Raw genomic sequence first — 23,751 nt, forward strand, 5'->3', positions numbered from 1 at the left:
CAGGAGCACAACAGATATTGGTTGACGGGAGTCTCCAGTTCAGCGTCCGGGAGCGTTAACTTAGCAGCTACGATGCTGCGTGTAGTGTCGCGGACATGCAGCCACTTTCCCAGTAAAAGTCTCCACCGCACATTTAGTTTAGTTTAGCAGGTTGTCAGCTGTGTGTCTGCCCGGCGGAACTTTAGTGAGTGTCCAACAGACCGTGTGTGTGTTTGTGCTACGTTAGCAGCTCTAGTGTTGCCGGAGGCTTCGTGCTCGCCGCCGCCAACGCCGCACACGTAGTCTGTGTAACTTTAGTGAGTTTCCAACAGACCGTGTGTGTGTGTTGTTGGTGAGTGTGAGGTTGTTGGTGGCGTTCTAGCTGTGAACGTAGGTGTAGGTGTAGCGAGCTGGAGAGACCGGAGCAAACTTCCTGTATCCTGCTTTTGAATTAATAAATATTTCTTTAGCCGTTTTAACCGATAGCGTTAATCGGTTAAAATGCTTAATGTCGGTTAACGGTTAAACGGTTAATTATGGACATCCCTAATTTGCTCTCAAACAGATCGACACGCCGTCAGCAGCTCATTTGGCCCCAAAACAAGTCGACCAAAGCTCGTTAGTTTATCAGCTGAACTTTTAATTTGATGTTTTGTGGACAGGATTTCATAACAATATATCGTAGAGATTTTAAATTTCAGAATATGTTTTCCGTTCAGTGTAACACAGTGTAAAGTACAGCTCGAGTTTTTAAGCATCAAACGTCATTTTTTTTGTATTCTAAATGTTCAAACTGCTCAACTCATCAGTCCATTCATGCACCAGCGATTCTTCTTCTGTACAGGACTCCAGATAAACCCGATCAGTTCCTGCATGTTCTCTTTGTGCGGCAGCGTGTGTTTGTGTATTTTGTTGAAATCGATATTTTCAGCCTATTTTCACGACCAAAGAATGTCTGCAGCAGGAATACAGCCGAGATGAAAAAACCCTGAGCTTGGTTCATATTTCAGTATTTTTCTAAGCGTCATTAGGAAGCTTTTTGAGTTTTAAATCACAGGGTCCTACATTTATTATTATCTTGAACGTACAGTACGACGACCTGAGAGGCTTTTTATGTACAGTCACTTGTTTTTGTTTTATTTGCTGTGCCACGTTTCTCTCTTTGCGTGTTCATTTCTGCAAATCGTGGTGCTTTCTGCAGACTGTTAATGCAGTCAGTCAGTCAGTGAAGGTGCCTGCATGGTTATTTTTACATTTTATTTTCCTGCTGCTCGTCTCCACTCACAGCACTGAATACTGCTGGAAGAAGTGGTATCGGTGCATCCCTAGCTGTATGTGTGTGTGCGTGTGTGTGTGTGTGTGTGTGTGTGTGCGCTGCTTTGAAGCAATAACTGTGGCTGTGTGACGTTGCTGTAACAGAGTGTGTGTGTGTGTGTGTGTGTGTGTGTGTGTGTGTGTGTGTGTGTGCGCTCTGCTTTGAAGCAATAACTGTGGCTGTGTGACGTTGCTGTAACAGAGTGTGTGTGTGTGTTTTAAGGCCTGCTGTGTGTGAGATGCACTGTATGAACGACGGCTGCTCAGAACCGTGTTCGGATGTCGGTGCTGCTTTCAGGTGCAGCGGTTGCTGTCGGTTTTCTGTCCGACCTGTGTGTGTGCAGCTGAGGAACACTGTAAAAGATAATTCCTGCTTTGTGTAATTTATAAGTGTTGGGTGAGATCTTTTTGTGCAATTGTCTAAAAGACTGGAGCGGGCGACACTGTACGCCAGCCGGGCGACGACGCAGGCGCTTCTGGTTGTTTTGTTTCAGACTTTGTTTCACCAAAATTAGCTCTTTATGCTTGAACGCTACAAAAAACAACAATGTCCATCTCAGTTGCAAGCTCTCAAGAACACTCTAGTCTCTTTATGTGTTGAATTGGTTTTGTTATGTCTACCTCAGATTGGCACAGGAAAAAAAGCACTATTTGTAAACCTTGGAGATCACAGATCACAGATATTAATGTCATCGCCTGCTTTTGATCAAGGATTTGTGATTTTATCATATATCAAACTGTACAGTCCTCTTCAGACCCAGACAGATGATTTGCACCTTATTGTATCGTCGTGGGTTCGTCCGTATGAGAACCCAGCCACAAACCGTAACGTAGGACCACCACCGACTTTATATACCGGCTTCAGCATTTCTAGCCCCGATGTACTTTAAACCGCTCATTAATATTAAGGCTGTCATAATTATCTTTGTAAATGTTTGTAATGAAAGAGAAGGAGATATATAACACTTGTGGATGTAGAAATAGTGAAAATGTGTCATCAGTGTCTTACTTATTCTTTCGTTTTTTACAAAAAAGGCACCACAGATCTGCACACACACACACACACACACACACGCACGCACGCACTCGCTGATCTGTACACACACACTCGCTTCGTGTTGCTGTCAGTTATCGTGCATGATGACTTAACTGGCTCACACGTTTCTGTTCTCCATGTTAAGAAGTCATCATATGTGATGGTTGTGAAGGTGTGCCTTAGGCCAACGTCTCGTACGTCACCGCGTATTAATTACCAGTCGGGGGGTGACCTCGGTTCACCTGAAGGGACGAGAGAAACCATGTAATTTATGTTCACATGCACCTGTTGATTTTTCTAATCCATCGTCATGACAACCGTAAATAAAACCTACAGTATGTTTCTATTTTTTAGTGTGTTGTTTTTATTTATAGACACAAAGAATTACTCAGAAAATGAGTTTTAGATTGTATTTTAGAACTTGATATAACTTATGCTTGATATATATTGATATCTATCTGGAGTAAACTGTTTTGTTTAGTTCATTCTTGATTCTTCATTCTCACTGCTGTGATACTGTACGAACAAAGAGGAGCTACTAAATGGAACTTGAGGTGAAATTGTTTTGTTTAAAAGTGAATTTGAGATGAGAAATAAATAAAAAGGAAAACCACTCATAACTTTTACTACATAATCAGATTTATTGTACACTAACTGCAGCAGCTGCCTTTAAAGGCAAACATTAAGTTTATAAAATGATCCTAGTGATGCTAGTCCGCTCATTTACAAGACGTCGGGTGACGGTAGAGACGTTGATGCTGTTTGATGATGGCTCATATCTTCATATCTGGGAGGACTCCAGCCACAAGGAGGAGCTCTTGACTCGCGGCTGCTGAGAGTCCAGCCTCAGCAGCGCCGTCACAGCGCCCTCTATCTTCGACATCCACGCTTTCTGCAGAGTCACACAATAATATCAAAGTTTATTATCCAGCAGTCAGTTAGCAGCTGTTTGGTTTGCTCAGATGATATTGATGAATTATTACTAATAACTCTACATCAGTAAAGAGGATAAATATGAGCCATCACTGATTCTGTCCTGGAGCTTAAAAAACAGCTCAAAGATCATCCCTGACCGGAGACTACTCTCCATCTACAGAAAGCACTAAATCACTTTAGACATGCACATAAGTAGAAATTAATGTATATTAAAATGTAATAAATCTGTAAACTAATGAGCTCCTGCATGGCAGTTTATAAAGTAAAAGACTATAACAGATGCACATTTTAAAACATTAGAATAAAGGAAACCTCTGGCAGATTTCCATCTGTAAGTAACTGCAATATGAGGTCAATCTAATTTACTTTGTAAGTGACAAGTGGGTTTAAATGTCAGCTAAACTTGCATACAAAAGTGAGCAAAACACATTTTAAAAAGATTATTTTTGTGGTTTACTGTGTTGATGTGACACAGAAAGAAATGGTTGGAGATAATTAACAAATCCACATTATGTTGCACGTCTGTATGATATGTACGCAGTATTTTTGTAAAACAGAACACAATCGGCGCTCTACCAGCTCTTACGAGTCTGCACAGCTTCACAGTTTGAGTGTGGTTGGTACGGTACCTTGGCAGCCTCTGAAGCAGCTTGCAGGATGAATGCACCGATACACTGCTGGTAGCGGTTCTGGTGCATGATTATGAAAGAGTGAGGCAGCCCCGATGCTACAAAGGAAGCACAATTCATCCGTTAACATCAACTCGCACACACAACGTGTATCCAGACCCAGCATGACGCGCTCTCAACATGAAACCCAATAAACAAGAAAGAATTATTACTGGAGGCGTTGAGCTGATCAATATTCTTGAGCTGGAGTCGGTCCAGCGAGACGGGCTGGTCCAGAACCGTGAAGGTGCATCCGTCCTTCAGGAGCTGATCCAGTTCCTGGCTCTGTGGCATCCGGAGAGGGTTCTGCTCTGGACCGATGGACCGCTACACAGGAAGACAGACGGGACATGAACAGTGTGAACAACATGAAGCTCCTGCAGAGCCAGAACACTGAACATCTGTCGAGAAACGGACCTTCTTGTTTCTCTTCGTCCTCGTGATCAGCAGGAATTCGTCAAACAGGAACAGATAAACATCGATGAGCTTCGTGTTCTCTGGAGATCAACCGGAACAAAGATGGTGTGAGAGTGTTGTTGTTTTTTTATGATGCATGTGAGATGTGTTTCAGCCGTACACACCTGTCAGCACCATTTTCCCTTCGTGCAGCAGACTTCTGTGAGAGATGAGATTCTCCAGCGTGACGGCCTTCAACAGATGTTTCAGATTCTGCAGGAGAAGCAGTCAGGCAGGTAAGAGGGAGACATTTCACCTTCTGACGTTGAGTGTTGTTTTTGCTTTTCATGACATTTGAAGTCAACAAAACTCTCACAGACACAAAAGCACACAGATATTAATATATATATGTAAACAAACACACAGACAGACCTCGGGGACGAAGGCGCGCTTGTCTCTCTCCCAGACAGGAAGCCACACCAGAGCATCTCTCAACTGTTTCACCTTCTGGTAGTTATCCAGCCACTTCACCTTTCCCTCCAAATCACCTGGAAGCAGAAAGGCATCCTTTCAACCAATCAGACAGAAACCTCTTAAACCTCAGTAGTACACAGTTAGGACAGGAGAGGATCTAACTGTTCACTACCTTTAAGAATAATCAGGTACTTCAGCCACATTTATAACACCTGTTTTCACATGACAGTTCTATTATTATCTTTATCTGTTTTCTTGTGTAGTGATGGTTGCCTGCCAAACAGGTGTGACCGTGCCGTGAGAGATTTCAACACGCTCAGCTTTTACAGTAAATATCCCCCCACACACACACACCCAGAGGACGTTGCCCTGCACCTCTCAGACGTGGTTACTCCTCGTCACCGGTGCAGCTCTGTCACACATTGTTTTAATAGTTGTGTAATTGAAGATCGGTGAGCCGGTGACGTTTGTTTGTTTTTGTTTCGGTTGTTTGTTCAGTACAACAGAATACCATCGAGGGGCAGCGCTGCAGCGCGTTTCCCACAGCCTGTCATCTAGTTACAGAGTAAACCGCCACAAACAGGTCTGCAGGCAGAGAGCATGCTGGGAGGAAGAAACGGTCAGAGCTGCTCGCTGCTTTCCAGAAAAACATGCAGCTTGTTTGCTCAGAAAAAGACACAAACTGGTCTGGATAACCTGCTGGCATCTGCTTCAAGGGACTGCTTGTAACTTCTTACACGTAGAAATCATTGCGGGTCGGTGTTCCATGCACGCTCGCTCGTTCTATCTAGTGAAGCCCGTCTGTTAAACAGTGTTGGCCGCGGTCGGAGGACGCGGGGGAGACCGTAGCTTTGGTCTCCAGGACCGGAGTCTCTGCTCCTCTGCTCCTCTGCTGCCTTCACTCACACACCACGCTCCTTCTCTCTCTCTCTCTCTCCACCTCTCACGTGCATGCTGCTCACTCCTCACTGCAGAAGAGTTAGTTTAGCTCTGAGAATATCTAGTGAATGTTCAGTGGACGTTTGTGCAGAAATAACTGCTGCAGCTCCTCCAGACCAACAGAGGTTTCCCGTGTCTTGTGAAGTGACGGGGCTCCGCAGAGAGAAACGTTATCGTCTCCGACCAAAACTCCGGCGTCTCCCCCGTTCCCTCCGGCCGCGGTCGGGAGGCTGAGGCAGGAAAAGCCAACACTAGGATCAGCATTGATTCATGGAGAGACCTTGGTCTGGTCAGCTAACATTACTGCCAAGCAGCTGAAATATAGAGTGATATTGTGCTTTTAGCTGACGTGTGTCTCCTCACTGTGTTGAGCGATGCTCCTTCATGTCTATGTAGAGCGAGCACAAGCGCCAGCAACAGGACGCTGACTTTAGTTGACTTAACGGCCACAGGTGAAGCCGTTAACAAGACATTTCTGATTCTTACAAACAGTCCCTTGAACATGTTTCTTGCATCTTACTGTTTGTCAAACGCCCGACTGAAGAAACAGTTGAGTCGTGATCGGCTGAATGACGCCGCTGAGAGACGTGTGACACCTGAAGCTCGGAGGAATATTCAGCTTAAAAGTCCTATAACTCTCCCTTCAGTGTGCCGACTCAGTCAGTGAGAGTCTGTTGATAATAAGGCAGCGCTGACACGCTCAGGTGGTGAGGAACATTTGAAAACAGCGTTTTATGCAAATGAGAGCATATTTTGTGGTGATGCAATAGAAAGGGAAGTAGCTCAGGATGCTCACATATAGACGTGTCCACCTGCTCCGCTATGACCTGCAGGCCTCTGGTCTCGTCCTCTGTCTGGCATCTCTTGGCGATATTACGCAACAACAGCGGGTACCGAGTCAACCTCTGCAGCGGCGCCACCAACAGGTCGCGCAGTTGCAGCCTCCGGCACTGTTCGTTCCTCTCGCACCACTGTGGGGGGGGGGGAGAGAGAGAGAGGACGGGGTGAGAGGAGGGCTGTCGGTGGGAAAAAGAAGAAGGTCAGAGGGGTGAAAGAGTGGTCACGGTGTTTGTAAGAACAGGGGGCGGGGGGCAGTGAAAAGCGTGTGATATCGAAGACCAAAACAAAAAGCTCCAACAGATACATAAGCACGATGACAAGGAAGGTTACACGAGGGACAAATGGTCACATTCCTGTCTCTGACCGGCCTCGGGGACACTGAACTGGTTGTTTGCTGTTTAGACCTCAACGTTGCTGCGTGTGTCCTCTCTCTCTCTCTCTCTCTCTCTCTCTCTTAACCTTTGCACCAAGCGTTGTCAAGGTACACGGCGTCCTTGCCACCGCCACCGCTCTGACTCGCGTGCACACCTACACACACCCTCGGCGAGTTCCCGTCTGTACCTTCACGTAGGATCCAAAGTCCTCTCTGGGCTTCAGGCTGTCCAGATAGAGCAGAGCCGTGGAGTAGTTGAGGCAGTACTTCTGCAGGCAGTGACAGACGCTCTCCTGGAAGGCCTGCCAACAGATAGCAGAGTTATTACACAGACTGCTGCTGCTGGTCATCAAGGCCATCACGCTGCAGATAAACAGATCATAAAGAAGGGCGACTAGAAGATACCAGTCTGGGTACAAACACAAACATTACAGCGTCTTGTAATGCGTAATTCAACAGTATGATGGAGAGGTTTCTATTATTTTCATAAATATTAAAGTAGGATACTCTACACTTTAGTATACAACTGAGCGATTAATTGAGCGTCTAGGCTGAGTCAGCGTGTTTGAGGTTAATGTGTGTGTCCACATGTGAGTCACACACTCGCCTTGCTCAGCAGCTCCAGCAGGGTGGGCCCGCCACCCTCCGTGATCTCCAACGTGTCCTTGATGACGCGGAGGAGGTTGTTCAGGAAACCGAAGCTCACCTGCAGCAGAAAAAAAACACTCAGTGTCGGGTCTCCCTCACCACGGCCATGCTTCACCACGGTCACGCTACACTCTCCCTCACCTCGGTCACGCTCAGTCTGGTAATAATATTATTTCCTCTTTAGTTTCTTCTAAATAAAAACAAGTAATACTACTACTGATAAACCAAAAACAACCAGTATGATATTCCCTATAAAAGATGCAGTCCTTCAATGTCACAGGTCACTTTGCTTTCACCAGTAACTGGAGTGTAACTGTCAGAATGCTGCAGCACGAAGCGTCATACACTTCAGTTTTGTCAGTTAAAGGCAAAAACGTAATTTAAAAAAAAAAGAAAAAGTGAGTTGATTTGATTGAATCTGAATGAATTTGAATTTGTCCCGAAGTGGCCGCTGTATTGATCCCCTCCACCTTAAAGAAGGAGCTTCACTGAGCTGTGAGTGTGATTACAAACAGAGTTCACTCCACCACGGAGGGAGGAGGGTGGAGGGTGAGGGTGGAGGGAGGAGGATGGAGGGTGGAGCGGCCGGATTGTCTTTTACCTTTTGATGCAGCACAACAAACTGGTGTTGTTAGAACGCTGTGAAGGCTGCTGCTGTTTCTAATTGTTTGCATAACACACCTGAAACTAACAGGCCTGCTGCTAGAGATTTGCATCACGTCTCACCAGGCAAAGCTCGTTGAGGTTTGCAAACAGCCTCCAGGAGTCGACGTCAGACAGGCAGTTCCTCATCTGCAGGTTTGTGAGTGTAGCCAGAAACACCTGAAAGCAACAAAAGAAGTCAGGTAGAGAGAACAGACCGGCTGGCGTTACGTTTCTTATCCGCCGCCGTAAACAATGGAAAACATGAAGAGACTTTTACATGATACCTCAGCAGCAGGAATTCAGTGACGGGAGAAAGAACACAAAGCAGCGGGAGTTGGGTTTCGTTTGGGTTTGGTCTATTTATTTGTGTGCGTATTTGTGCATTCTGAGGCTTTGTACGGACAGTCACCTCTTTGAGGACCATGAGCTGATCCAGGAAGTAAACACACTCGCTGGTGAAGAGTTCCCAGATGGCCTCTCGTCTCTTGGAGCCCTGAGGGTCAGAGGCATCGCTCACCTGGGAGGACTGGTCCCGCAAGAACTCCGCTAGCGAGTAGTCCTGCACACAAACGGGCAGAAAGCCAAATCAACGCATTGGCAACAAAAGCACCCCTGGAAAATGAGACTTCTATTTACTGTGTGTGTTTGCATGAAAAGCTGCACATCATGTCACGGTGAGGTTCCTCCCACCAGCCTGACTCACTCACTGTTTGTTTATATACGCGTGCAGGGTCGACCTGACGGGTTACTGCCTAGACATTCTGGTTCTTGCACAACTTGAGAGTGATCTAAACGTTGCAGGAGCTTCCCTCTAACGGCTGTCCTTTTCTTTCTGAGTCACTTGTTAAACACTGAGATCTGTTTGGATTGGGAATCTGGATCTCTTTGTTCAGACTGTTACTCTGCTTGCGTTAGAAGTCAGAATCAACACGTTGATTTACAGAACAAACAGCGTCTGTCAGCGTCTCACCTTGTATATCTGAAGGTCAGAGTTTCTCCAGTCTTGAATTTGTGACGTTGAGAGATATTTTTCAATATCTGGTGTCGTGCCCGTCTGAGACTTTCCTTTAGTCTGGAAGGTGAGAGGGGTGAGGGGGGGGGGGAGACGACACACACACAGTTAGAGAGTTATCTCTTCATACAACCCGGTTGAACGAGTTTGGTTGAAGTTCTGCTTTTCAAGTGTTGACCGATTACAAAAGCTGTGTGGTGGCAGAAGGGATCAGAGGACCCACATTAATCTGCTTTGAGAAGTGGGTCAGAGAACAATGTCCAAACCAACTGCCCACTCAAACAAAGTACATCGAAACAAAACCGCAAGCACAACATTGGCACTGGCCGCACAACAACAACAGCTAACACACAAACAGCACAGCACACCTACCGTACTACGCCGTGAAAAGGGCCACTTTGACTTCTTAGTATCTGGAGGAAATCACAAACATAAAACACTGATTAAGAACCAACAGAACGGAAACAACTGTGAGCAAATATGAGAGGTTGTGGCACACAAATAGTGCATGTTGCCTTTTAAGTTTGGGACATCACACTGGTATTGTGCATCCTCTGAAGCACCAACACACACTGAATAACTGTACGCTGATTAACCCTTTCAGTCAGAGAAAAGCTGCGTTTTAGAGCCGTTTATCTCAAAGTCTTTCATTAGATTAACATATGGACATGTTGCATGTTGTCTTTTTCAGAATAACCAGGGTTACAGAACAGAATTTAGGTTCGTCTAGAAAAAATGCAAATCATTGAAATTCTGAAGTTGTCAAGCACGAAAGCTCATTACAGAACAGTTATTCAACTGTTAAAGCTGCAGTAGGCAGTCTATTTTTAGCATCATTGGGCAACAATCCCATAATAACCTTTCAGCATATTGTAATTGAAGTGTTCTGAGAGGAAACTAGACTTCTGCTCCTCCTCATGGCTCTGTTTTCAGGCTTTAGAACATCTAGCCCGTGACGGGAGACTTTGACCAATCACAGGTCATTTCAGAGAGAGAGAGCGTTCCTATTGGCTGTGCTCCGGTCATGTGACCGGAACTTGGCGTTCCTTCACCAGATTTCAAAATTTAATTTTCCAGCTAAACCGTGCACTACAAGATGATTGTGAGAACGTGAGGAGAGAAATAGACATTAACGTAACAGAATATTGATTCATATTTGATCAGCGCTGCCTAGTTTCACCGTTTGGTCAGAGTTCAGAGTGATTGACAGCCGGCGTTCATAGACGGCAGCTGGACAGCAGACCTCAGATCAGCTCTGACTGCTTGTTTTCCTCCGGTCTGTGAAATCTTGCAGATGCCGTTAGGAGCACCGGAGGACACAGAGGAACATGATTTTTTTCAGGTTACCTGTTTCATGTACTACTGTCAGGATATAGCAACCGTTTTATAAAAATAACTTTTTTTTTTTTTAAATCATATTTGCTCCAATCTCGCCTACTGCTGTTTTAAACTGGGTAAAAATGGCATCACTCCGGTCTCACAGCCGTCTCTTAACTAGAGAATAATACAAAACAAACATTTACTCAAAGTAACGGTTGTTCGGGTTCCTAATCCTCCTGACTTCAACGGGGTCAAGGGTCAACACCTAGACTGTGAATAGTTTACAGAAGCATCATAACCAATAAATAACAACGGCTACATGCTATTCAGTGAACTGTTTCCAGCCACTTCCTCCATTAAAGCTGCAGTCGGTGACTTTGAGCAAATATCATAAAAAGTTATTTTTATAAAACGGTGACTACATCCTGACAGTATCGCATGTTCCTCTGTTTCCTCCGGTGCTCATAACGGCGTTTGCAAGATTTCAGCGGCCAAAGGAAATCAACCAATCAGAGCCGAGCTGTCTCTAACACAGCTCGCGATCAAACTGTCCAACTAGGCAGCGCCTGATGTTCAGCTGTAAAATAGGAGAGTTTGCGTCATGTGACCGGAGGACACAGAGGAACATGATTTATTATAAAAATAACTTTTTTTTAAAATCATATATTTGCTTTAATCTGCCTACTTCAGCAGGCAGCGCTGATCAGATATGAATCAATATTCTGTTACGTTAATGTCTATTTCTCTCCTCAGATGTTCTCAGAATCATCTTGTAGTGCACGGTTTAGCTGTAACATGAGAACGTTTGTGACGCCGCCGCCATTGTGAAATCTGTTGAAGAAACGCCAAGTTCTGGTCACATGACCGGAGCAGAAGTCTAGTTTTCTCTCAGAACACTTGAATTACAATATTCTGAAAGGTTATTATGGGATGTTTGCCCAATGATGACAAAAATATACTGACTACTGCAGCTTTAACTGTTTAAATCAGCCATTTGGTTCACAAAGCCAGAAAAAGAAACCATTAATTAATATATATATATATATATATATAAATAAAAAATAAATAACAAAAATAAATAAATATAAAATATATAATTTATATATATATATATATATAAACTAAAATATAGAATTTTACCAGAGAGGTTTGAGCCTTTTAATCTGTCCGCTGCTCCGTTGGATACAAAAAGGTCTCCTGGTGAAACGTCCAATCCGAGCAGGCTGACCACCACGGAGCTCCGCCTCCTCTCCTGAAGCCTGAGGGGACAGCAGACAGGTGTTAACGTCTTCAGGTGGTATTCAGCTTCTGATTGGCTGACGAATAAAGATTAAAACCGGTAGTAGTGCTCGAACATTTATAAAACATCTGAGATTCACTGAGCACTATTATTCTATTGTAGATGTAATACAGCACAGAGAGAGAGAATAGACTTCAGAGGAAATCACAGCATTCCTTCTGTCATGTTACACGGATACCTGAAATACCATCTGCTGCATTGTGAAGTAAAACTGGCGATTAACACGAGAAGCAGAAATTATAAAGGATAAGTGTTCTGCGTGGGTAGCTGCTGATTTGTGTGGAAGGAGGCGAGCTGTCAGTGTGTGCCAGTTCTAATCCTCTCAGTCTCCTTCTCATAGTTAGTAACCGAAGCATGGCTGGAAAAACACCGGCCCGCCTTTTAGCCTCAGGCGCAGAGCAAACAGCCGCTGCTCTCAAGTGTTGGGACTTATGCTCTGCTGTTGTACTTCAGGCATACTACTGCTGCACATAAAATCAACGTGTTGAAATTAAAACCCTTAAACGACCCTTAATTATAAATGTAATTTAATTTTATGGCATACGTCAAATGTGCCGACGACGTATCCCGAAAGGGCACGGCCACATAAATGTTTTTATTTGTTGGACGTATAAAACAATTCTATATGTAGTAGAACTTGATTGATGACGGTTGTGATGCAACAATCACAATCCAAATCGTGCCAATGCTAACAAGAGGTTTTTTTATAGTCATTCCACATGAATGCAGTCAGCAGAAATAAGCTGCACGGTAACCGGACAAGCTGGTTTCTCCATAAAAGGTGTAAGGTTCGGCACAGTGACACCTGATCAACAGCTGGTCAGTGACCTGCGTCAGCACGCTGCCGTTTCACTTCTACATGCATCATGAGGGTCTACGCCTTTAAAAAGAACAGAAGTAGATGGACAAGGGGAAATAATAACACTAAGTTATAGAATCCTTCCGTAGATTGTAAAACACATCCTGTTAACGTCGGGTTAGATCAACACATTAAAGGTTATCAGGACATGATCAGAGGACCGTTTATGACAATACAATGAAGTTAAGCAGAAGTAAAAGCAGAGGAACAATGCTGGTACTGCCTTGTCTCGCTCTGCTATTATATGTAAATCTGCTTTGTTAGACTGAATGAGCTTTCTTTGACTTTGTCCCTCTTATAGCTGTTAATATCCCCTCATACAGGAGCTGCATTTGTGCTGCTGCAGTTGCACAAGAAGCAGACGGACTCACATGCACATGCAGGCCTCTCGACTCCAGGGCCGACCAGGAGAAGTTAGTCTGCGACTGAACTAGGGATGCTCATTTTGAAAGATTTTCTTAACCGATAACCGACCCTCGTTAACCCTTTATTAACCGATAACCGACAAGATTTGTGCCTCTCATGCAGCGGTGTACCAGCTGCAGGAGCACAACAGATATTGGTTGACGGGAGTCTCCAGTTCACCGTCCGGGAGCGTTAACTCAGCAGCTACAATGCTGCGTGTAGTGTCGCGGACATGCAGCCACTTTCCCAGTAAAAGTCTCCACCGCACATTTAGTTTAGTTTAGCAGGTTGTCAGCTGTGTGTCTGCCCGGCGGAACTTTAGCGAGTGTCCAACAAACAGTGTGTGTGTTTGTGCTACGTTAGCAGCTCTAGCATTGCCGGAGGCTTCATGCTCGCCGCCGCACGCGTAGTCTGCGTAATTTTAGTGAGTTTCCAGCAGACCGTGTGTGTGTTGGCGGTGAGTGTGAGGTTGTTGGTGGCGTTCCGGCTCTGCCACTTAAGGTGGACCAGCTTTTCTCCTTAAAGAGACGAGCCGCTCCTCTGAGACGCTCAGCTTTTTAGCTCATTATTAACATTTCTTTTAACCGTTTTAACCGATAGCGTTAATCGGTTAAAACGCTTAATGTCGGTTAACGGTTAAACGGTTAATTATGGACATCCCTAGACTGAATGTTTTTTTTTTTCCTCCAGGATACTTGAGTTGAACTGTGAAAGCAGCGACTGTTCATCGCTCTCCGTGGTAAACCGATACAACCCCCCCCCACTCCAGATCAACGTAACGGCAGGCGGTGCTGAATCAGCAGCACCTGAGCTGCTGTAGAGGATGCATGGTGGCTCTAATGGGACGGTGAGGAAAAGCACGATTCCTCCTCTAAACGGGGTCAGCGTCTCCTCGCAGTTCATCCTTACACAATGACATCTTGTTGCTTTGTGACCGCTCTCAGAAAGCCCTGTCTCTCTCTCTCGTGTCCTCGGCCTCTCTGCCACAGACAGCACTTGTTCTTGTTCCCCGACACAACAAGAGAAATAATGATGCCCAAAAAAAAAAAAGACCGTCCCAGCCAATGGCTCGCAGGGCCCGGGCCACTGTACAAGAGGCGCAGTGCCAGGGTGCAATTACAGGGACAATAGCTGCCTAATTATCCAGCGAGGGGAAGAGCCCGGCAGCCCCATTAGGAGGGGTGTGGGGTGGCGGTGGCGCTAAGAGAAAACAGCCTTAATGAGGGTTTGTCTAGCCCATACAGAACCATGGGACTCTCAAAACTTTAACCCACCAAGCTGATGCTCCATTAACAAAGACATGAAATAACAATGATTGAACAATGGGGCTCCTTAAACCAGAGGTCCAATCATCATCCTCGCTCACCGAGTGTCCTGCGAGCGCAGACGCTCAATGTTGTAGCTCCAGTTGGCGTGTTAAGGAAACGATTTGACGCAGATATTTGGACAACAGCAGCAGCTGTTTACTATGGAAATTAGAGATGAAAAAAAAAAAAAATAGTGTGTGTGCTGTAGTCCAGTTACAGGAAAATGTTTTTACTACATTCCTGATATGCAAACATGTTCACACAAGCTTGAAAGTGAAGTCCAGGTGTGTTTGGTTATGCTGACAGGACACACAGACAACATGCAAACCAGTCTGAGGCACACCTACCTGTTCAGGCAGGGATCCTTCTCCTGTAACAAGAGGAAAGATACTGCATCAGTCAGAGGAAAACTTTAGATTATCACCATTCTCTGCACCAATACAGCACTATTAGCTGAAAACATACATTACAGTAAATGTACCGAGATGATTAACGTCTCCTTGAGCGACACGGTCTCATGGCAGTTTGTGAAATATATTTAATCTATTTGATTCGTGTACATTCACACAAATATCTGCAGCTCAGCACGACTTTCAACAACACACGATGCATGCGTCAATTTCCGCTCCAGTCTGTTCAAAATAAAACTACTTCGTTAGGTTTAGGAATAGATTGACTTGGTTAGGTTTAGGCAACAAAACTATTTAGTTAGGTTTAGTAAAAGATCGTGGTTTGTGTAAAAATAACACCAGAAATGCTGTAACTTAAGCACAGAAGTTACGTGACAAAACTACTTGGTTAGGTTTAGGAAAAAGATCGACTTGGTTAGGTTTAGGAAAAGATCGCGGTTTGGCTTAAAATAACACCAGAAGTGCTGTAACTTAACTACGGAAGTTACGTGACAAAACTACTTAGTAAGGTTTAGGAAAAAGATCGACTTGGTTAGGTTTAGGAAAAGATCGTGGTTTGAATTAAATTAACACTGGAAGTGCTGTAACGTCAGTACGGAAGTTACGTGGCAAATAAATCAACTTTGACTTGTGGCTTCACACGGGACACGAACACGGCTCATCCATCCACCCCGACTTCCTCCCTACACCGCGTTCACCGCTCGTTATATTTCCCGATTCATAATTACTTGGATTACATACGAATTGATTTCTTGCTGACCATCACGAAAAAAATAAGTGAAACTCGTGTCGTACACGAATCAATATTCAATTTCGGGACTATTTCACGAACTTCTGTGCGACTGGGCCGCCTTGAGACATAACAGGCTTTGAAGGTCCAGCATGTAATCAGCTAAACAGATTCATTTATTTTCATTTATTTACTTTTCTTTAAGCTGTAATTACGACACTATTCACATGCCGTATTAGCAGCGTCTTCCAGTGCACACTCAGCATTAAACAGAGGGTACAGAGACCTCCTCCTGCGAACCACACCGCTGTATCACTTTCAAAGACACTCAAACGTGAATCAGTGTTTTAAGTGGTCGCTCGGATTCAAAAGCCTCTGATATCTGAGGAGAATGTCGGGGACTCTATTGAGAATGTGCTCGCTTGAATGCGGCGAGCTGATGAATAGATCCCCCCCATTATCTTTTTCCATCGCTCACTGACCCCTCCATTATTGGGTGACTGCTGACTGCGGTGAATGGGGGCCCCGAGGAGAGCACTTCCCAGGGTCCTCCAGGGCGGTGGGCTTGGTCGGAGCTGTCAGTGCGTGTAACTGCTGATTCATTTGCTGTCAAAAGCTCGCATTGTGAGTGACCACCACAGGAGGCAAGGCCCAGTGAGGGAGAGGAGGTCTCCGCCAAGGAAGGAATGTGTGTAACCACTTCATTTATAAAAATCCTCATGGTGGGGAAATGATTACAGAAATCAAGCTCACCTGTACTCCACTATCAGGAAATCCAAAATCTTTCATAAGAGTAGGATGAGCGCTGCGACATTCTTGTCTCGTGGAAGAGACGCCGTTGTCAAAAGTCTTTGATCTATATGATCTGGTCCTCTGTCGGCCGGAGGATGAAATGGGTTGACAGATCTCTCCATCGGAGAGGGGGTTCGCCGCGAGAGGAGACTTCACTCTGTGCAGTGGCGACAACAGGGGGGTGATGGAGGGTGGCGGCGTGCTCCCAGAGGAAGGCTCCTCCTGAGTGCTCCCCATCATGACGGTATCCATCAGAGGACGCCTGATGCTCCTCATCCTCCTCAAGGTGGGGGACGTGGAGATGCGCGCGGGGGCCTGCCGGTCGAACTGGAAGAACGGTTCGACCAGGCCGTCGGCGGCGTCCTGTCTCAGCTTGGAGTGCATCCGCGTCAGGTCTATGTGCATGATGACCGGGTTGCTGGTCTGACACTCCTTGTGCTGAAGAGGCGCCCCGTCAGTTTGCGTCTGTGCGTTCGCGACACCCCCGGTGACCGCTTCATCTTCATTCTCCTCGAGCCACTCGATGTAACTCCAGTCCAGCTTCTTCTTCTCCACGTCCTGGTCTTTATCCTGCAGAATGACGTGCTCCAGCGTAGACATTATAACCTCAAAGGCATTGTTAAAAGTGCAGCGGCGGGGGGAAAACGTGGTCTGGTCACTTCACCTCGTCTGAGTTAAGGTCAGATGATATAATCCGGTCGCATTCCAGCAATGTTCACACCGCTCACCTCTCAAGCTTCTGGGGGGGAAAAAGAGAAAATCTGTCAATACCCACAAGCACCATGAAGCAGGGACCAACCAGCCTCCTAATCTCCTGAAAGGGGATTTCAACTGGGCTGAAAAATGCTCAGTTGGCAGCGAAGTGGCCTTAAAAAGTGTTTAGTTAAAAGGTCCCATATTATGAAAAAGTGAGATTTTCATGTGTTTTTTTTTATTATAAAGCAGGCTGAAGTCCTATAAAAATACTGTGAAAGTGTTGAAACGCTCAATCCACAGGGAAATACACACACAGCCCGTATTCAGAAACTCTGCATTTAAAAACAAGCCGTCAGGATTTCTGTCCATTTGTGATGTCACAAGTGTACAATATTTAGACCCTTTACACAGATTTAAACGTAAACATTCTAAATGTGTCCCAGTTTATTCCTGGTTGCAGTCGAGGCCTATGGAAAGGAGGCTGGGTCACGGGCGGACATGGGTCTTGGGGTAACGGGGTATAACACATGCGCAGTGTAACTGAAGCTGCGGTCGTGCGTTGCGATTGGCTCAATTTCGGCGAGATTTTATTGCGCGTGTGTTATACCTCCGGAGATATGGCGCGTGACCCAGCCTCCTTTCCATAGGCCTTGGTTGCAGTGGATGGGAATGTCATCAGCTGACAGGAAGTACACATGGACCCAAGCTGTTGCCTAGCGACGCGATTCCGTTGCAATTTCGTCGCAATTCCATCGAAATGCGCTAAAACGGAGCGTTTCAGACGGAGGGTGAATACAGGTATATTCAGACAGACAGAATGAGGAAAATAAAGGGTTTTTTAACATTACAGCATGTAAACATGTTCTAGTAGAAACGCTAAATACAAGTATGAACCTGAAGATGAGCACGATATGGGACCTTTAAGGGTGTGAAGGGACCACATTATATTACAGTAACTACATCATTAAATGTCTTCACTGTTGTCTGTGTTTTATTTATTTATTCATGTATTTCTTTTGTTTTGTTTTGTTTTCCTTTCATGACTTGTGTTTTTTGTATTTGCTTGTCTCCGTTTTTGTTTGCCTTTAGTTCCTAGTATTGTCTGTTTTTGTTGATATATATAAAAAATGAGGCATGATGCACACCCAGCAGAAGTCTGTATCACTGACATGCACATGCTTCCTAATAAACATCATTCACAATGTGGTGAGACACAAAGAGAAGCAGGCAGCATGCACCTGGTCTCAGCTCTCCTGTCTCACACTAGTCTATTTCTACTCTCATATATTGAGTTTCTCCACCACATGGTCCCGTTTCATCCTGTTTTTCCACCATATTCAGTTAATTAGTCAGAGCCGTTACACGAGGACACAGAGGGATAATTACCTGAAGCTGGAGATCACCTGTGTGGAAGCAGAAACCACCGCACGTGCTCAGAGAGAGAAGAAGCTCGTGAACATTTAATGTTTAAGTTAATCACATCCACCGACGACTTGAGACGACTTGAGACGACTTGAGACGATTTGAGACGACTTGAACCACTGACTGACCGGTGAAGTGAAGTGTGACCCGACAGGGACAGAGGGACAGAGAGACAGAGACAGAGAGACAGAGAGACAGAGAGAGACAGGGACAGAGAGACAGAGAGAGACAGGGACAGAGAGACAGAGACAGAGAGGGAGAGAGAGAGAAAGACAGAGAGACAGAGGACGTCCTCGGAGGACAACTGAGCAGGTTTCAATATAAAGCTCCAAAGTTTCAAAAGGACCAAAAAGAAAAAGGTCCTCCGGTTGTTTAGTTTCCTGACAGAAGACCAGAGGAGCGAGGACACACACCGTGTGGAGCAGAGAGACTGAGAGAGAAGAGGAGGAGACTAAACTAAACTAAAGGTGCGACACACAACGACTGACTGCTGCAGCATGAGAACATCTATACTCTCTCTCTCTCTCTCCCTCTCTCTCTCTCTCTCTCTCTCACTCTCTCTCTCTCTCTCTCTGTCTCTCTCTCTCTCTCTCTCTCTCTCTCTCTCTCTCTCTCTCACTCTCTCTCTCTCTTCCTCTCTCTCTTTCCCTCTCTCTCTCTTTCTCTCTCTCTCTCTCTCTTTCTCTCTCTCTCTCTCTCTTTCCCTCTCTCTCTCTTTCTCTCTCTCTCTCTCTTTCCCTCTCTCTCTCTCTCTTTCTCTCTCTCTCTCTCTCTCTCTCTCACTCTCTCTCTCTCTCCAAACCAATAGGCTGTACAATTAGTAGTAGTTTAATCAAACTATCTTCCATATTATTCCATACTAGCCTATTTAACCTTTTTTTTATATTATAATACATTAGTATTTCAATAATTTGCATGCAATGATTTTTTTTTCTTTTACATTTTTTAAAATATTTTTTGTTTACGAATTTTATTTATTATTATTATTATAATTTATTTATTTTTTATTATATCTAACTTTTTAATTTTTTTTAACTTTTTACTTTTTATTTGTATTCACAAATATTTGATATAGAACATTTTAACCCCACACCAATGCCTAGACAAAATAACGTATAATAACATGTTGCCAAAGCGTCAATTCAATAATGAGAAAAAAAGAACAAAATAAAAACAAAAACATATATATACATATATACAATTCATTAAGAAAATTACAATATATAGATATTTAAAAAGAACATGGAAATGATAGAAAATAATTCATGTTTGTTGTGTCAATAAAACAAACAAACAAATAAAAAACAATAAATATATGATGTCAATATCAAATGCCAAATATTAAAAAATAAAATAATAATTAAAAAAAACATGAAGTATGTCCATATTATTACATACTATTTTTAGCCTATTTAATGTCTTTTCTGGTTCTTACTATTGACATTTAATTGACGAAATGTATTTAATTTTATCTCATTTAGCTTACTGTAGCCTATTTAATCATTTTTTTAATATTATAATAAAATTATTGTTTAAATAATTTGTTTGCAACGTTTTTTTTTCTTCATTTTTTTAAAATATTTTTTATTTACGAATTTAATTTTTAATTATCTTTTTTTTTTTTTTATTCACAAATATTTGACATAGAAAATGTTCACTCCCCACCAATGCTTAGACAAAATAACGTTTAATAATATATCTACACAGAAAATGATGATTCATAATTAAATATAAAAACCCCACAAATTAATCAATTAAAACATTGGTCTTCTTTCATATAGCCTATTTATAGTAGTGATAGTTGTAGCCTATAGTTTGGTAGGACATAGTGGAAGAAGTACTGCTTTTACATACTCTATTACAAGTAAAACATATCTTGCAAATATTAGCAGAAAATATGCTTAAAGTGACAAAATAATATTAATAATTTTAATTCATATTAATAATAAACTATATTTGTATAGCATTTTTCTTAACAATGTTACAAACTGCTTCACAATAAGAAAAATAATAACATATATTATATATAATAATAACAATAATAATAATAATAATAATAATAATAATAATAATAAACTTTGTGTATAACACATTTCTTAACAACGTTACAAACTGCTTCACAACGAGAATTTTTTTTACCGTAAAACAATAATAATAATAAAATGTTATAAAATACGATTTAAATACAATGTAGATAAATAAATTGCAATTGAATAAAATTCAAACAAAAGTAAAGTACATAATTTTCCCTCTGAAATGTAGTGGAGTAGAAGTATAAAGTAGCTTAAAATACAGACAATATATATTTATATATATATATGTATATATATACATATATATATATATATATATGTATATATATATAAATTACCTCAAATTTGCAAAGTAAAACATATCTTGCAAATATTAGCAGAAAATATGCTTAAAGTGACAAAATAATAACAATAATAATAATAATAATAATAATAATAATAATAATAATAATACAATATATTTGTATAGCACTTTTCTTAACAACGTTGCAAACTGCTTCACAGCAAGAAAAAAATATATAATAATAATAATCTTTATTTGTATAGCACTTAACAACGTTACAAACTGCTTCACAACAACAAAAAATACCGTAAAACAATAATAATAATAAAATGTAATAAAATGCAAATAAAATACAATATAGATCAATTATGTGCGGTTATGCCAATTAAGCTAATAATAATTTTGCTTTATTTTTTCTCTCATCATACATAATAAAAATAGAACTATAAAGTCCAGAACTATAATCTGTTAGAGGCATTCTGCCAAAATGACTATTACGCATATGGAGGCTGTAAAGATGTTACTTCCCGGTTTATGTGGCAACAATAAATGATTTTACATCATAAAAGGTCATCAGCAGTAATGTGTGATGGAAGAGACTACAGGCTATAACACCTCTTTCTGCTTCTCTGAGTTATCACCTCCTCTGGTTCCACTATACCTATGGTGTTCATTTTAAATAAATTTAATTCTTGTGGTCTATAATCTCTCTGGAATCTATCAGTGTTTAGTGGTATTTTTTGGGGCCGTATAGATTTTTAATGTGTGTGACTGTGTGTATGACAGAGGAACCATTCGTTGGTACTAGTATGAAATAACCTTTTCTGGTCCATTTGTTTGTATTTAACACACACAGACAAAGTCAGGAGAGAAGCAGCAGAATCAGCTGCTGACTCAGAGAAGTGAAGTGAAGTGAGCACTAGAGGGAGATAGAAGTCAGAGGGTGGGATCATCTGGATGATGTTGAGTCTGGATCTCTGGCGGCGCCTGGTGGGTCAATACAGGTTCTACATGAACATGTTCAAAACCACCTATTGAGACCACCTTCTGCCCTTCAGAGTTTTAAAATGATTTAGATATCTCAGAGGATAAAACTAGATTAATGTTGATACTTTCCTCCAGATGTTGTCACATCTGTGTGCCATGATTATCACACATTCAGTATGTTTTGTGGCTCAAAGAAAAAACACTTTCAAAATCTATCAAATTTTCCACAGAAACATCCCCACCACTATCAACATAATTGTAATACCCATTATATAGTTATTGTTAGTGGTGGAAGGATTATTCAGTACAACAATATAAATATACTCAGTTAAAGGTAAAAGTACTGCATTCAAACCCCGACTTAAAGGGACTGTATGTACGTTTTTACATGTATAAACGTTTTTTAATCGTGACAGTGACACAGTAACATTTTGTCACTCATTATCTATTTATTTAGCAAAAAAAAAGATTCCTTTACAACAAAAAAGGGCACAAAATGAAACTAAATTAATGCAATACTACACAAGATATAGAAATACAACAGTGTAGTAAACCATGTCTTCTACATTTGGCCACAATTTCTCAACCACATCACACCTCATGTCTTCTCTTGCAATACACCTGTCCAGATGTTTACATGCATGATCCATCCCTGGCAGTCTTCTGCAGAGACGTCCAGACGTCCAGCATTCATTGTGCCAAAGAGAGACACCTGATCATGTGGCTGCCGGCTGGCTGGCGGTCAGAAACTTTCCACCTTCATTCAGGAACAGAATTCCCCTGTTGGGGGGGCTGAGGGATGGAGAGCAAGGTGGAAGGAAAAGTGGCACATCCTGAGATTCTGCTGCTCTTGTCTTCTTTCCTCCTCTTATAGAGGTCATCAAGGAATGTAAACAGGTGCTCAGTCTTGTACGTCCCCGTTAGCAATTTATGCAATTTTAATATTTATTAATTTAGAAAATTTGCAGTCCAATTTACAGTCATGTGTTATGTATATTTAAAGCGATAAACTACAGCAAAAACATAGTTTTTCATGCACTGGTCAATTTTGCTGATATGTATTTCATCTTATCTCATTTAGCCTACTGTAGCCTATTGTTTCATGTTTTTTAATATTATAATACAATTATTATTTAAATAATTTGTTTGCAACGATTTGTTCTTCTTTCATTTTTTTTTTAATAATATTTTTATTTACGAAAAAGAGCATTATTCACAAATATTTTACATAGAACATTTACATTACATCTTGCAAATATTAGCAGAAAAATATGCTTAAAGTGACAAAATAATAATAATAATAATAATAATAATAATAATAATAATAATAAAAAACTTTATTTGTATAGCACTTTTCTTAACAACGTTACAAACTGCTTCATCAAGGAATGAAAACAGGTGCTCAGTCTTGTACGTCCCTGTTAGTGATTCATGCAAGTTTATTTCTATTAATTTTAGATGAATGTAGCAATGTGCAGTCCAATTTACAGTCATGTGTTATTTACATTCAAGGCAAAAACATAGTTTTTCATGCACTGGTCAACTTTTGCTTCCATAACACGTCTTCTTTCAGACTAGAAGAAAGAAAACATCCAAAATACACATTTAGCTGTTTATTTTACTACTTTGTCTATTTGCATATGTAGATAATTCCTCATTTGCATATTTAAACAAACATAACATTTCAGATAACTTGTAATACAAAAAAAGAATTGCCTTAATGTCAGTATTCACCTGGGGAAGTGTCCTGATGATATATATTAGTTAAAATGTTTTACTCTGTTTCGCTGTAGTGTCTTCAAAACTCAACACATAGCTGATCTTTAAAGGCCGTTTTCTCAAAAAAAATGCAATTCAATTTATTTTTTACATTGCGTCAAATCATAACAGAAGTTATCTCAAGATGCTTTTTCATATAGAGCAGGTCTAGACCGTATACTCTATAAT

At 42.0% G+C, this 23,751-nt stretch overlaps 1 protein-coding gene and 1 long non-coding RNA gene across 3 annotated transcripts; one reads left to right on the forward strand and one right to left on the reverse strand.

Moving 5' to 3' along the window:
* The first annotated feature begins 403 nt into the window (after positions 1-403).
* LOC119487436 lies at positions 404-13,500 on the forward strand. The gene is made up of 3 exons (XR_005206704.1): positions 404-1,508; positions 9,451-9,457; positions 13,485-13,500. It is a non-coding gene; the product is annotated as an uncharacterized LOC119487436 (long non-coding RNA).
* plekhg7 (pleckstrin homology domain containing, family G (with RhoGef domain) member 7) lies at positions 3,070-18,578 on the reverse strand. Of its 2 annotated transcripts, none has more exons than XM_037768270.1 (17): positions 18,560-18,578; positions 16,345-17,122; positions 14,799-14,821; positions 11,721-11,839; positions 9,633-9,673; positions 9,219-9,320; positions 8,658-8,807; positions 8,330-8,425; positions 7,563-7,661; positions 7,144-7,257; positions 6,539-6,713; positions 4,762-4,877; positions 4,515-4,602; positions 4,351-4,430; positions 4,107-4,260; positions 3,895-3,992; positions 3,070-3,221 (listed from the first exon to the last, which is right to left on the reverse strand). In XM_037768270.1, exons 2-17 carry the CDS (start codon positions 16,981-16,983, stop codon positions 3,111-3,113), a joined length of 2,205 nt encoding a protein of 734 aa, XP_037624198.1. In that variant the 5' UTR covers positions 16,984-17,122; positions 18,560-18,578; the 3' UTR covers positions 3,070-3,110. The 2 variants fall into 2 exon arrangements, with proteins under 2 accessions (XP_037624198.1, XP_037624197.1); XM_037768269.1 differs by having other exon boundaries at positions 18,466-18,578.
* Between the last annotated feature and the right edge of the window lie 5,173 nt (positions 18,579-23,751).

The sequence above is a fragment of the Sebastes umbrosus genome, chromosome 4 (assembly GCF_015220745.1).
Source record: "Sebastes umbrosus isolate fSebUmb1 chromosome 4, fSebUmb1.pri, whole genome shotgun sequence".
NCBI classification, from domain to species: Eukaryota; Metazoa; Chordata; class Actinopteri; order Perciformes; family Sebastidae; genus Sebastes; species Sebastes umbrosus.